Consider the following 16,310-nt stretch of genomic DNA (forward strand, 5'->3'; position numbering starts at 1 on the left):
AGCTATCACAGTAGGCAATTAAATTTATTCAAATTAAATATAAATTATCGAGATAAACTTTTCTTCAATGTTAAATGCACGTGCTCTTATATTTTTACTTTTTCGGCGTAGGTTTCTCTTGAAAGCTGTCTCGTGTTGCATTGCACGGGGAAATAAAATAATTTTAATTATATTAAAAATATATGATTAAATAGAAAATTCGTAACAAATACTGCCATCTTTTAAGTAAAAATGTTTAATAAGTTCTTGACAAAATGTTTAATGTTTTAAGTACTTAACGAATCGTTTATGATGTAAATCCAGTTTTATGTGAATATCATGGTCATGATTTCATTTTCATTATTTCATCTTGAAGCTCATCCGTAATGGTTTTAGTGCTGCCAACAGTATATTAATCTTTTTTAATGGGTCATAGGTGATTTGCGACCATTTTTACACCTTTAATTTCATTTACACTGATTTGTATTTCAAAATCGTGCTCCTTTATTCCAAAGCACACTATAATGATGTCTTTAATTTCACACATCTTCGTATTCATGCATCTCATTTAAAATAATAGAATTAAAATAATAATCTCATTTAAATAAAGATCCAAGTTACGTTTGGTAAAGTACCAGTTTTCAAAGATTTAGGAATGTTATGTATGTTTCCGTTCATGCATCAAACACTTACGCAAATCATTAAAGTGAAATATCGCAGAATATAATAAAATATTTATTGGATATATAAGCAAGCTAGATAGTTATAACATTCAACATTTCATGGATAAAATGAAACATTTTTATTGTAATGTAGTCAGTGGGGATGGCACATTCCTCGTTCACGTGACAATTTTAGAAGATCTGAATGCCTTGGAATCAATGAGATCATTCTAGTACAAGAGGTAGATAGAAAGTATTTGGCAAAGTAAACTCCTACAGTAATTCCATAGTTGTACATCAAGAATATAATGAAGGAAAGCTACAAAATTATAAAAAAAAGAGTAATACTGAATAGTACAAGTAAAATTCAAATAAAAATATAAAGCATTACAATAATAAATATACCTACTTAAACCACTCAGTATCAAAGACAGAGCTTAACTGAAAATTCTTAAAATTTTAAATGACCTCCATTACTATATATTAAAATGTTAATACCTTTTGATTCCATTCTATTGAGAACAGTGCTTATACATTTCAAACAGGATAAATATTGCTTGGAGTTACATGTTCGTGAGTTAACATCCACAAACATTGCAACGCACTTTTAGATAACTTTTTTGTAAGTGTTTTAAGGATTTTATTTAAACAGGAAAGTTATTAGAAGTGTTTGGAAACAATATTGGGTGAAGTTGCGACTGATACTGCCATACATTCTGGCTGGATTTCAAGTTTCGCTAAAAAGAGTCTGTCATGTGCGGAAGGAGAAACGTAAACGTGGTGTATTCAAGCACCTAAGAGTCACCGTCATCATCATGTTTACCTTATCCAACGGATCCAGAGTTGTAACTTTGAAGTTTCGAAGAACATGCGCTAAAATAATCTTCATTTCCATCATTGCATATATGGAACCTGAAATAAGTGATCCAAAATTACTGACAGTCTTAATGATGTAATGAAGAAAGCAATGCATGGCAATGCATAATAATATACCATTAAATCCGAAGAGCAATGCTCTACTGTATTCCCTTATTCATTAAAAATTAAAGAAGGAAATGTGTAACGTGCAGGAGTCAGAACATCCAGCTAGCAACTGCAGGGCCTCGATTTTGATTCCCGTCGAAGACGGAATAAAAGTTTTAAGATTTCTTGCTGCAGTAAACTTAACGATTCCATAAATACACCTTATGGTTTATTTGTTACAATTTCACTACGAATGACATGATAGAAAGAAATCAAATGCTGCGCACATTCCTGACTAAGAAATATATGTATAATTTATGTTATGATTTTACAATATTAATGATTAATCACAGTAATTAGTTTCATACTTTCACGTAATTCTCTTTAATCTGAAAATAAAAAAAATAATTTGTCTAATATTCGCACTAGTTGAATTAAAGTTTAAAATATACAAAACTCAGTATTCTTCTTAAAGAAGTATTTACATAAATTTTATGCTTCTTTTGCTGTTCTTGTAAATATGTGGTAGATAGCTCGTAAGTACTTTTTCTTAATTAAAATCAACTAACTAGTCTTTAGGATGGCCAGTGAAATGTGCGCTTTTTTAACCTATGGTGACTAAATACGAACAAAACTAAAATAATAGAAAATTCATTTGTATCTTAACAGTATATTATGCACATAAATATTTCATCTGATCTATAAAAACTGATTAATAGGAACTTTAAAGCTATTTTACGCCGGTTAATAGCACTCGTAACCATGGGAACAAGAGCTGCCAGAAAAATAGTTGAGTCACTTAACATTTTTCTCCACTTCATTTCTGTTAACGTGCTTCACTTTATGAGAAACGCGCGAATGAAGGGTGACTTGAACTACAGTCTCAAATGAGGTGGAGAAAGTAAGTACTTTTCCGTGATAACGACACGAGTTACAATCGCAAATGGGGGCTGTCAGTCACCTTGAAGTGCCTAATTGAAAGTAACATACTGTAGATGTAATATCAAAAGTTTTGATAAATTCAGCAATATATGCTAGATATTTAGCGGTATTTATATATGAGCAGTCACGCTCGCAAAGTTTTTTCCTAATTAGAGCAGTACTGGATTATTTTAATGTAGTAAAGAACGCTAGTGTTATCTGCTTTTGAGGTTAAATGTGTTCATGACTGGTTTTCTAAAATAAAATATCCCATACTTACTTTGCATAGAAAGTTAAGATATCTCTAAACATCTGAACAAAATCAGGTAATTTTCGACTTTTGTTCCTTGTTAATGGTTTAAATGGGCGGCTATTTCAATTTTCTTATACTGATGTCCTATTTACCCCCCAGGCCAAAAAGCCAATATGCACTGATAACCGAAAATGGTTGCCTCTCAGTGATCGAATTTATAGGGTAGCTAAATCCTAGTAATTCTATCTTTAAAATTCTTAACAAATATAGCTTACTAATTTGAAAAATATGGAAGGATCCAGTAAATGCTGATAAATATTGAAATAAAAACGAGCTGCTGAATCTTTACAGTTTCTTTTTAAAGACACAAAATCACAGACTCCGATTTTAAAAGCATTTGCAGTCACTAGTTGGAATTAAAGAATTTCTACTAACATGGGATATTTACAGAAATTAAAATTATCAATAAACACGGTTCGAAGTGAAAGTTTTGACCCATTTAGAATCACATTGACAAACATTGTGAAGGTGATTTGATAACATCAGTATTATAAGTACAGATGTGAAATTGTCTATTAACCTAGAAATCTTAGCATAGAAGTCTCATAAAATTTATTCTAAGGATCAAAAAATCTTATTCTTCAAAAACACATTTACACCTGAGAAACTACAATAATATTCATGTAATTCAAAATTACAGCTCGTTAAACTGATATTCTCAGGTATTAGTAGGTATTTCAAGTTTTCAATCATCTGAGATACTTCAGATACTAATATTAGAGTGATTCAGCATGTTTCGAATTTTCCGGCTTTAGTTTATAAACCTGTCAATAGGCATCACTATGAATATCTTTTGCAACTTGACATTTATTTGTATTACGACCGAATGGTTTAGTTTCTAAACCATGTTAATTTTTTTACCTTCACTTGCATTATCACCCTTCAGGCGAAAAATAATCAAAAGGTGCACAGGATGGTGCTAGTACAACAGTACTAGCACCATCCTGTGCACCTGAAAATGACCTGAAAATAAAAATCATTTTTGAGGCTTTAAATTATAGAGAGAAAGGGTGGGATAAAAAGGTGCCTTGAAAAGATTTTTCTGAATGTTATAAAAGAGTACGGTAAAATGTATATGATTTCAATATTAAAAAAATAATAATTTCTTTTGAAGGTCATGAAACTTAGAAGAATTTTAAATGTTGATTAGTGAATTAAATAACCTTCTGGGTTTTCTTACATGTTTGCTGTTACATAGAGAATTTCCATAATTATAGAAATTTTATATGGTTCGACAATGTCTAGATTACCAGGTTGTTGAATTTAAGTGATAAAATGTATAGGAAGAAACCACATTCAAGCAAGTGTGGCTTAATATTAAACAATTTTACTAACCTGGCGCATTCATTAAAAATTGTGATTATAAGTAATGGGATTGACGTATGAGAATCGCAACTCAGATCTAGTATTGTAAAAATTTGTTACTTCAAACTTTCATATAGAGTTTGGACTTCATTTTCATGTAACGCATAGTTAAACCATTCTTAATCTCAGCCTCCGATACAGCACAGGAAAAGCAAATCTTTAAATGGTTTTCATCTTACTTCAACATGTATGCTAATTTAATTTGATGAGAGAAATCTCAATCATATAACATTTTAAGTTTAAAAACATTTTTACATGAAATTAACTTACCTAAGCAAGCTCTAACTCCACATGAGAAGGGCAAGTAACAAAATACATCTCGCTCTGACGAATTTTCAGCAGAAAATCTATCTGGATCAAACTTTTCCGGATTAGGAAAAACTTCAGGGTTTCTATGAAGCATGTTGATTAAAACAATTATATGATTCCAGTGTGGTACTTCATATCTTCCTGAAATAAAGAAAATGCAATTTGTTAAAAACCTTTCTACGGTATACCTGTAGCGGAAATACAGCTTGTTAAAAATAATTACCGACAAATTTAATGAGTGTTATGTACGAGTCATTTGAAACACTAACTGTGATCCTGAAATGAAGAATAAAGGATTCAAATTTTCTAGTAGGAAAGCTTGAGATTAGTTGTAAATTTTTTTTAAAACATATTTGTATTTTTCAATGTATTTAAAACAAACATTCGAAAATTTTATTGATTTTAGAACAAGAAGCATTTTATCAAAACTATTCATCTGGTACAACTTGCCTCGACTTGGGGTAGATTGTATCAGGCGTGGGACAAATAGAAACAAAAACGATAATATTTGAAAACTATATTTGTTGATTAGTATTCCTCGGTATAATGACAAAGAATATAAAGTGTTTTACAGTAACAAGTTTTTTATCAAGTGGTTTAGAGTAAAACAAAAACAAAATTATTTAACCAATGAACATAATAGTCCATCTTCATGAGAACTGCAATTAGCATAAACAAGTGATCGGTTACTTTATCTCACATATTTAACCTGTGCCCATATTTTGCAAACTAAGCATTCTACTCATCATGAGAATCGCTGCAGGAATCTCCGCACGAAAAGCACAACCACTTTTCTATTTCAGAATCTGTATATGAGTACAAAAATCCTCTTTTATCTCTTTATTTCCTTTTCGAAATTTTTCTTTATCGTTTCCCTTTCCTTTATATTTTTTTGGTGCATGTTTCTTATCAATTATCTTTTCATCCCCTTTATCCAATGTTTTTGTTTAAGGTGTGTCAGTTAGAACAGAAAAATTTCTTTTGAATTGTATGAAGTTTTAAAGACATTTTATATGTAAGCTCTTCTATGAGATATTAAACTATAATCTGCAGTTTCCTTGTTGCAAGTTTTAAATATGTTTCGAAATTTTAATTTTTAATCATAAAATTTCCTACTCTACTAAATTTGAATTTATAAAACCAGTAGCTTACTTTCGAAAGCTATGCTAATTTATATAATTTAGCAGCTACGTAAATTCGAAAAAAAAAATAGGTCCTTACAATTGTTTCTTTTCACTTTATGTTTTCAAATTTCTTATACGCAAGCAGGAGAACAAAATTTTGGAGAATTCGTTTTTTTGTGGCAAAATAATTCATAACATATTAAAATGAGCATTTTCGTCTGCCCTATAATAAATTCAGCATTTTGTTACATAATTTTGGTATAGTTGAATGAAAATAAAATAGAATAGACTGAATTAAAAGAAAAATAAATAAGGAACTTTATGATCTTCCCCACAGGCGTTACCATTATTAAAAAGAAACTAGAAAATAAAACAAAATTAAAATGGCAACTCTAAAATACTAAGTGAAATATGACCAAAAATAATTTTTTTTACCAAAATCTTTACTAAGCATGAAAGATTTCAATATGTCGCTCTGCAACATACTTCCTTCCAGAGCTGATACATTTTTGCGATTTTCGTACTATTTTCTTAGTAGATTTTCAGTTGTCTGTGAATCCTTTCCCAAATACTAACGATAACTGCGTCTAGGTGGAATTAAAGCCTGGGACTTCGAACTAAATTATATTGGACCAATGTTTTATTGTCGGCTACTACAGACTTCCAAATGTGTCCCCCTTCAATTCGAAGAAACAATCGTAAGAAATAACGGACATTTGCATGCGCATCACTTAATTCTCGTGTATCAACGTGCATGTAATCCACCGACCATACACCTTATAATAGTGCAAACGTTTCCCAATCTGGTTTCTACAGAAACAAGAGTGACTGAAAGCATCGACGCAAATTCTTCCATAGTGATGCACCTATTCTCTCGAATAACCGTATTCACATGATCAATGTTTGTCGGGGTGACGAGCTGTCTTCCTTCAGTGAAGTACACTGCGAAAAAAAATGAGACAATTCTATAGCTCCCGTTCTACTGGGCGATTGACGAAATTCAAATTGCGTTTTTCATATCTCGAAAGCGCGACTTAGGATACATATTAGATTTATATGTATAGCTTTATTCTATCATAGGTATTTTGACAAAAAAATCGGACCTTTTTCTGAAATAACATACCAATTTTTTTCCATGTTTCGATTCTACAACTCAAATTATGCCAAACTGCCAAGTGTTGTAAAAATCGCACAAGTAGTTTTTAAATAATAAGCTCTCAAAATTTTAGATTATCTATGTTAATTGAATTTGATATGCATTTATTAATATCTCTTTTTTCCTTAAACTTAATTCATTCCTTCTTCCAGAACTCGAAATTTAGGCTTAATCCAAATATATTTCGTACATTTTTTATGACTGATTTTTAAAATTTGTATTTTTAAATATATTTTATATGTACTTCTAAAACATTTTTATATTATAACCTATAACATTTTTAATATAATCTTAGTAGATGTATTTCTAGGCACACCTGCAAAAAATTAGAGTTTTTTATTCAACATTTTCGAAGATATACATGAAATTACATATTAGCGCGTTTTGAAATTTGGCATTTCTTTTTGAGTGATAATAACGTCAAATGTTTTTTCCGCTCGTCTGCAATAGAGAAAAAGAAAAGAAAATTAGCAACAGGAGACACAGAACTGTCCTTTTTTTTTTCGCAGTGTATCATAAAAGCCACTTGTCACCTATTACTGTGGATGAAAATATCTCTTACTCAGACAATCTGCATTTGCAACTGAATGGTTTCACTATTCGTATCTCGTATCAGTTAACACGGTCGCATCACAGATATACCAGCTACGGGCGAGTTTCAAAGATATTTATAAGTGTTTAAAAATATCCCCTTATGGTGAACAACACTGCCAAGTATCTTTCGGGATCAGGGAAAGATATATGTAAACAATAATTGCCACAAAAGAAATCCTCGCCTGTCAAAATAAAAAATTAAAAAAAAAAAAAACTATGTCTAAGTATCTTAGAAAGGTATCGAAGATATTTCATAAGCATTCAAAAATATCATCATAAGGTGAATAAATTGTCAAGTATGTTTCGGAATTAGAGAGAGATAAGTATAAACAATAACTGCCACAAAAGCAATGCTTGTATGTCAAAGTTGAAAACAGTAGGTAAATGACCTTATTATGATGAAGTTTTGGATCAATAGATCAACTCTGAACAATACCTCTTATACCATAAAGTAAAATACCATTATAGGAGTTTATATTAATTAATCAATTATTATGTCTGAAACTTTATTATAACGTCTTCTTTCCGTTGCCCTCACTAGAGTACAAATTAGTTGTAGAATATTTAAGCCAAGAAATTGAATGATTTAGAGTGAGAGCTTCTGGTAGCCTAGCTTGCAATTCACGTTTTATCGCTAGCTCTACCAAAGTTTATTCCGGCCCTAGCCATTTTGTAGACGACATTAATGACTTGAATGGACGATTTTGTGTATAGTATTAAACTAAATAACATAAATTGGAATTTCAATTTATAGCACCTTAAGTGGAAGAGTTTCATTCTGTATCACAAGTAGGGCTTTCACTTCAATTTCAAAAGGTTAATAAAAACTTTATTTTAACTTTTGTAATATTTTTGCAGTTTTGCTCCAGACTAGGGGGATAACTCGTTTATCAGTCTACTAAGGTCTGAAAGGCATTAATTTAATGTTCTATACAAGCGGAAACCCTATGCTTAATCTTATATTACGCAAAACAATACTATCCGACTTGATCCACATGCGTCTTATTAAGTTAGAAGATACAGAGAATGAAGAATCTATATTATTTATATATGAATGAATGTCTTGAATTCTTAAAACGGCTTTTAAATAATTAAAACGTAATATTTGTTACTAATTTCTTACTAAGAATTTACTTTAAACCGGATATAAAAAAATATTGCTTTTTTTAATTTTGATTTTTTTTCATCCGTACTATACTACATTAATTTGATATTTTAAGTTAAAAAATTAATCCAAAACAAGCTTCCAAATTTTAATTAAAACGTGCACGAATGTTCACAATAACATTTTGTTACCAAATCAATCACGGAAGTTAAATAGCTTGTGAGCGAATGCAAAAATCTGATTACTTAGAACTTAGAATTAAAAACTCGAACTCGCCAGGGCGGATAACTTACAAGCATTTTCAATGGCCATATCAATGAAATTCAAATAGAGCTGTAAACTGCAAACTTACCCACTTTAATACTTTCTTTGTTTTCTCTTCCTATCAGAGGTACAGATGGATAGAGTCGAAGAGTTTCCTATGAGTAAGGTAAGAGGTGCATTATGAAACGATGGAATATAATAAAACCGTAGGCATAAGAAATAATTTGCTTTTAATAACAGTTGACTCATAACTTGGGCGCCTAATAAATAAATTACTGTATACCTTAAAAATTAAAATGAATTTTTAACTTAAGATAGATTTCGCATTTAAAGCATAAGCCTCAATTAATTCAAATTTTGCGCAATTAGCATTCAGAAAACGAAAATAAATTGCAGATATTGATCTAATTTACTGAGCTAAACGCTAAAAGCATAGATCAATTTAAACTTCATAGGTTCTTTTTTATTGATAATTAATGAGTTTTCCATTTGATTTTTAATTCATTCATACTTTAAAGCCAGTTTCGTTCCTTACGAAATTTAAAATAATTTATCTGAACTAGAATATTTCAAACTCAGAGAAATGTCTCATATCGTCCTTGGCATAATAACCTCTTTCAGAGTTCTACTTTAAAAATAACAGAATCGATTATAACAAATAAAATATCAAAAAATAAAAAGAATACATTTTTATTTTAAGGTAATTATCATTAATAATTTCCTATACATTTGAATACCAGTAAATTTTGTGAAGAAAATACAATAAAAGCTAGTGATTAGAGGTGTGAATATGTTATAAAAAACATTTAACTTCAAATAGTTATACCTTGATAACTTGTTCTAGATATACCAAACTCTTCACATCTTCCATTGTAACCTCTCTTGTTTTATCATCTCCAAATATGGAATATAATTCTTGGGATACTCTATCCTGAATGTCAGAGTGTTGGCCCAGTAGACATAGAACCCAATTTAAAGCTGTACTCGATGTATCATATCCCTATAAAACAGAAAAATTTGATTTAAATTATATTTGCGAAATTTTTATTCGTGTATGATTAATTAATGCATTGTAATTAATAGGAAAAATAATTTGCATACACCATCTCTATTTAAGTCTTTATGAGACTTATTACGCAATCTTTTATTATTTTATTTACGCAATCTTTTATCGTAGAGATATACTTTCCATTACAAAAATGCTTTAAAAAAGGAAAATATTCCTCTTCGACATTTTGGACCTTCGACATTTAGGACTTGGAAAAAATCTACATTTCTAATCCAATACCATGTGAAAAATCGCCAAATTCATCAAGAGTACAGCTCTCCTTCACATATATCGGATCTCTGGACAACAATGAATGAAAAATATATTCTGATTCAGACATGGCAGAGTTAATGAAAAATCCTCAGAGTATTTTCATCATCATTTTCATCATTTCATCAGAGTATAATCCATTCTAATCTCATCTATAATGAGAAAGACGGAGAAGAAATTAGTTGAGAAATCAGAAAAAGCTTAAAAGAAATTATCATTCCTCTGCTTCTTAAAAAAAGGGAATAAGTAAGAGATTTAAAGGCCGCAAGGGTAAACGATTTCGTTTTATTTCCAATAGAGTGATCACGAAACAAGTAAAAGTTAACTTGTTTTTAACACTAACTTATTCAACGCAAGTCTGAGGCTCCACTATTTCTCTTAACAGTGGTAGCATGAAAAATAGCATCTTTAGCCAAGTTGGGCAAATATGCTGGAAATCCTCTGATACAGTTCGTTAAACTACTTCCAACTCTAGGAAAGGTGTATAAAAAGTTTTTACCCAATAGACCTAACATTAAAAGAACATCCGATAAAGTACAATCTTATAATCAGCTTTCAAAATAAATCCAGAAAAGAACACAATAATATCAGAAACTCAGTATCACCGAATATATATAAGATTCGATTTTTTTACCCAAAAGTCTTTAAACGTTGCCTCCTTTCTCGATTTCAATGAACCATTTCATCGCGTTTAGCTCCAAGATCATTTTACAAATTGTATAAGTTCAGCCTTCCAGCTGAATTTATCAAAATCATCAGTTCCTATTTAAACATCAAGACTTTTCATGTGCAAACAGATGAAAATTTTCACCAGGTGTGCAATTCTCAACCCTCCGACCAACGCTTTCCAACGCTTGGTATACGATATGCCTGAGCACCTAGGAATCAGAATTTCCAAATAACCGACGATACTATATTACTGACAAAGTTTTTGAGATCAGATATTGCAATCGATGATCTCAAAACTGTATATTTTTGCTAAGGAAATTTTGGTACTTTTCCGTTTTGCCGGCGCAGGCGATAAAGTCGCCAATAATGGTACAACCGATGCCGAATGGAATATCCTCGTTGGTAAACTTTTACGTCTTATTTTCAAAACAAGTTGCAGTTATTTCTTGTCAGATTGATTGTTTCTTTCAATACTGGCATACAGTTACATAGAAATTTTAGCAGATAGTTCAATTTTATTCCCTAAGGCCATTCGAGGGCAGTAATTAAGTAAATTAGGATGCAATCACACCGCTCACCCGATGGTGAAAATATAGAAAGGTCAAGGGTTAAATTCATCAATTCTAATGAGAATGTACTAGCGAAGTAAAGCACTGCGGTTTTACATAATTTCTGAGTAAGCTATCCGTACGAATTGAAATAATTCTTTCATTTAAACTTGTATTCCAAATTAAGATTTAACTTAAAATTAATGTAGATAATTACTGAGAAAATTAGATTTTTGCAGCGTAGTTTACGTGAGATGAGATCACTTGGGGGTCACGTGATATGAATCGGTGAATCAAGATGTTGAACCATGAAAGCATAGTAAATTCTTAAATTGTGTTTTTAAAAATTTATTGTCTTTATTTATTGGCTTTTTTACAAAATTTTAAACGATATTAAAAAAATTAAAATTAAGTTTCTTGGAAGTAACATTTGTCTACATGTTTTATGTCTATACTATGTGTTGTCGTCAATAACGTTTGCCTGACGAGATTTGCGCCGGCGAAGCGGTAAAGTACCGATATTTTTTGACATTAGCGCGAACAATAAGAGGATTATTAGGAACACTTTAAAAGTCGAAATATTGTGTTTTTAACTGTCATCAATGACTTAGGGCTAGCATTCAAAAGACTAAAGGAAATTTTTAATAAATTAATGCTTACAGCAACGTTCGTGTTTTGATTTCTGAATTGAATTCAGTCTTTCCTTCTGTTTCCAATAGCTTCTGGGCATGTAAAGTAAATACGAGGCAGTTTCGCCTAACGTGTCATCCACAAAGGCATGTGTCCCCTCAGCTCTTGTGTTCTTTACCGTATTCAGGTAACCTAAGCTAAACCACACTTACGCATTTGTCTCTTATAAAGATGATACACTAATTGCTAATATACTTATTTTTAAATAATACATGTTACTTTAATAAATAAAGTGTGCTTATGTAGAGTTTTTATTACAAATACAAGCAACACAGAAACTGAAAGAGATATCTTCTGAGGACTTCAGTAGTCTTCTCGAACCTGAAATGCTCATGATGTTATATACTAAATTACATGATATTTCATTCTTTTATTTCCATTTGGTTCAAACGATGGCGCCATAAACTTTGTTTCCTTTTTAAAAATTTTAATAGATTTAGCGTTAAGTAATGCAGGGCATTTTTGCTGCCTTAAGGAGGAAACATAGCGTCATTTGCCATCAAAATGCACGGATATTTTTCTACAAAGTTATATTCATTCTAAGGTAAATTTCTCGCTTAGTTTAAAATACAATCATTTATTACATGGCAAAATTTTATATCAGTATTGTAATTCTTATTGTTACGAGTTTTGTATTTAGTTAGATATTTTTAGTAGAATTATAATTAAAATTGCTTTATTTCCCCGTGCAATGCAGCGCGCGACGAGTTTTAAGAGCAAGATACGACGGAAAAGTAAAAATATGAGACCATGTGCATTTAAAAGTAATTAAAAGTTTATCTCGGTAATTTATATTTAATTTGAATAAATGTAATTGACAACTGTGTTAGCTGTAACCGTAATTCTACACTTTTGCTTTCAAGAAATCTCGAGAAGCAAAAATTGCTAGATTCTCACGCGACCGATTTAAAAGCTATAGAAAGCCGGCGAGAGCTCACTTGTTGTTTACTTAGCTGCTTTAATTTTGTTGATCGGATAAGCTTTCTCTGCGTTGTGGATTGCGTTCTATTTAACGTTTTAGTGGTTTAACGTATAGCTACTAATTATACTGCGCGATACTGCAATATTGTACGAGTATCTCTGAGGAAAATTCCAGCTTTGCTATATTTCTTGTGATAAGGATAAATTTTACTAACTTCTTATCGGACTTGTACATTCAATCTATTACGAACCCGTACGCACGCAACATATATTGTTACATGCCTTAAGGTTAAAAGTCTTTTCGATCACAAGAACAAAGGTATGTTACGAGCTACTGAGTACTACATTAGCTGAAAACACCATACATAAAATATGAAAGCTAACTTACGCCAAATATGAAGGTCAGTGCTTCATCCTCAATGTCATTGTACGTAAAATTTTCATTCTTAGCATATTCTTCCAACAATATTTCTAAAAAGATTTTGTTTTTATTTTCAGATTGTTGAACACATTTAGTATTTCTTTTCTTTGCTTCTAAAATATCTTTGCCTTCATGGATGGCCTGAAATCAGAGGTACGTGTAATAAGTTTCACACAGAAGAAAAAAAAGAATTATTATTAAATTTAATTGCGGGGAGTTTAAATATTTAAAGAAATCAACATTTTTTTAATTTGAAAGTGTTTGGCAAAAGAATATTGCACGAATATCAAATTACAGAATAATTTTGAAAAGCTACAGTAAAATGAATCCACAGTCGAGGATATAATGTTTGAATTTTGTATATAAACATGCCAGATTCTAGGAAGGTTTCAATTCTTTATTTCCCCTCTTTATAAAAGCTACAGTGCATAGTAGTACAACATATCTATGAATAATATTATAAAAGACCTTCTTCTGTTACCCCCACCCCAAAAAAAAATCCGCTAATAATACCTAACAGATAGACTTTAGTATTCCTAACCACAATATACATATTATGCAATGTACACTAGTTAATTTTTTTTTTAAATAAAAGCAGTTTTGACTCACTACGAGGAGAAACATGTTTACTGAGCCCCAAATTTTGCCCATCTAACCATCAAATTATAAACGATAATAAGGACTGAGTGCATTTTAAATTTCATTCACAAAACTATTTTGCGCTTTTTATTTTCCCTTCCTGATCTTGCTGCAATCTATGATATACCTTGCAATTTTGGGGATCAAAATCCTTTTATGTTTTAAAGCACCAATGATAACAACTCCTGCTGATCTATCTGAAACTTAAGTTCTGTCAGATGCCTGAGATGAAACTTTTACTTTCTTGCTGAATTGAGATGTTGGAGATTTTATAGCTAGTTTACGCCTTCTTTTTTCTCAATAAATTCAATGTCTTCATCTGGAGGACCTGATTCAACCCCGCTTCGTTACCTGAGAGGATTTTAGCTGGGCAGTATCTTTCATGCCCTCATAAGTACACTATACAGATGATGAGAAGAAAACGCTGAAGCATAAAAAGTGCAGCATGGAATCTTTTTAAGCAGAAAGAAAAAAAAAAGAATTTTAACTGAACAAATAACATCAGATTTAGGAAATTAGGAGAGAATTTAGGAATTTTCAAGGTTCTTACCCTTTTAAAGAAATTACGTATAATTTTCTCAGCTTTCTGAAACGTTCGACCATAGGAAGTGCGGTAGAATATAGTATCATACCAAAGCCATGGTTGAGAGATTCTGTAGGCCATGAGCTCCGTTACTCTGAAATGAATAACTAAACTAAGAAGGTATTTAATTAAATATAGCTATTGGAGTCATGATAAAATCATACATACTCTGTTTGCTAAAAGGTAGACCTCGTCTAGGGGATTTACAAACAATTATTTTACTAATGTTATACAAAGCACTTTTTCCTTGAATAGGAAGAACCACAAAAGGCTATCTGAAATGCACAGCTATGCCACTTACAACTATTCCATAATTTCTGTGCGAATTCATGAAACATTTATTCTTTACATTAATTTGAAGATAAGGATTTAGAAAACAGTAGTTATTGTAGCCTTAACCTTAATAGATTCTAGATTTCATCTGAAAGAAACCTCTCTGTATATGCATCAGTTAAAACAGATCACAAAAGAGGTCCAGTAAAAATACTCACTCTTTCGCAGGTTCCAGAAGATCTTGTGAAATTTCGTGAAATCTCTCTTGTGCACCTACATGAATTCCCATTGCAGTATCTAAAATGGATATGAAGTAGTTTTTATCAAGTACGTTTTTACAAGTTGGTTTTCAGATTTCATTGTCGAAGTAAGTTCTCAGAGATTGTATAATACAGATTAATTAATATTTTCTTTTATTACATTAACATAAAAGAGGAAAAAAGGGATTTTCAAGTACATTATAAGTTCCATGATCTATAAGGTTTTGAAAGCAATAAATAAATCAGAGATTTGGAATGAATTTTATTTTTAAAGTTATTTTCCTATGCATATGATGTTATAACCATATGCTTATTTCGATCATTAAACCGCATGATTAATGATCACAAACCGTATTTTTCATTGGCTGCAACATTCATCATCACATTTGTAACCTTATCAGGTTCAATGTTTCTTCTAACCTTCTTCGGAAACATACAATGACCTGACTAGAACAGAGAGCTTACTAAAGCTATGTTCACTAGTTGTAGTAAGTAGACAGGATACAGACGAAGGGTATACAAAACCCTTTATTTTTCTTCTTTATATACAATGACTTCCGTACTTCGGAATACAATGACCCTCCACTCGGGGTCTAACTTAAAAGATATCAAAATAAAACTAAACTCTAATTTAACTTTAGAATAAGATTGGCCTTATAATAACAGGAAGCGTATGTAGCACAGAGACTGTGAACACTACAATACGTTTAATTTATCAAGAGGATTAAAACCTCTGGCCTGGAAGGCAAAGTAGCAACTGCGTAACTTCTAAGGTAAGCGGCCTGCTTCGAACTCACGGCTTCCTCTCTTCTGCTTGGCAAAAAGGCCACACTTAAATACTTGGCGTTCGCCAGACAACTTTGCATAAACTCCTTCACGCTTATAATTCTGGCCGGAAGTAGAAAATAAGAAGTGATAGTAAAGATTTAAAATAAAATAAACGTTAGTAAAACTTAAGATCCTTACATACTTCCCGCCAGAGTTAATTAGTTTGAAACTGAGGTCTAAAACGACCTTGTTGAAAACTTTTAGCTCTAGAAACTAACGCGAGGCCAAACTTTTACAATCATAACTTAGCTAGAAACTAGAAAATTTTAAAAGAAAGAAATTTGTTACAATAGCAGCTCCCGGAATATACAACAATCTTTTCTTTTTCATCTGTACTGCATCAAAACAGGAGCTTTATTCAATTCTGGTTCCTTCCAGAGATCTGGAAGGAAAACTAGTTTAATG

General features: G+C 31.2%; 1 protein-coding gene across 1 annotated transcript in view; it reads right to left on the bottom strand.

Moving 5' to 3' along the window:
- Positions 1-693: 693 nt before the first annotated feature.
- LOC118197240 (cytochrome P450 4V2-like) overlaps positions 694-16,310 on the bottom strand; it is a 45,358-nt gene continuing 29,741 nt past the window's right edge. Inside the window, exons 5-11 of the mRNA XM_085810706.1 lie at positions 15,036-15,114; positions 14,512-14,638; positions 13,290-13,463; positions 9,582-9,755; positions 8,844-8,910; positions 4,474-4,653; positions 694-1,553 (exon numbers count right to left, since the gene is read on the bottom strand). Coding sequence (XP_085666832.1) covers positions 1,393-1,553; positions 4,474-4,653; positions 8,844-8,910; positions 9,582-9,755; positions 13,290-13,463; positions 14,512-14,638; positions 15,036-15,114 — 962 coding nt within the window. The 3' untranslated portion in view covers positions 694-1,392. The remainder of the gene's footprint in view (positions 1,554-4,473; positions 4,654-8,843; positions 8,911-9,581; positions 9,756-13,289; positions 13,464-14,511; positions 14,639-15,035; positions 15,115-16,310) is intronic.

The sequence above is a fragment of the Stegodyphus dumicola genome, chromosome 2 (assembly GCF_044657685.1).
Source record: "Stegodyphus dumicola isolate Sdum_Otavi_A_Nest chromosome 2, ASM4465768v1".
Lineage (NCBI taxonomy): Eukaryota > Metazoa > Arthropoda > Arachnida > Araneae > Eresidae > Stegodyphus > Stegodyphus dumicola.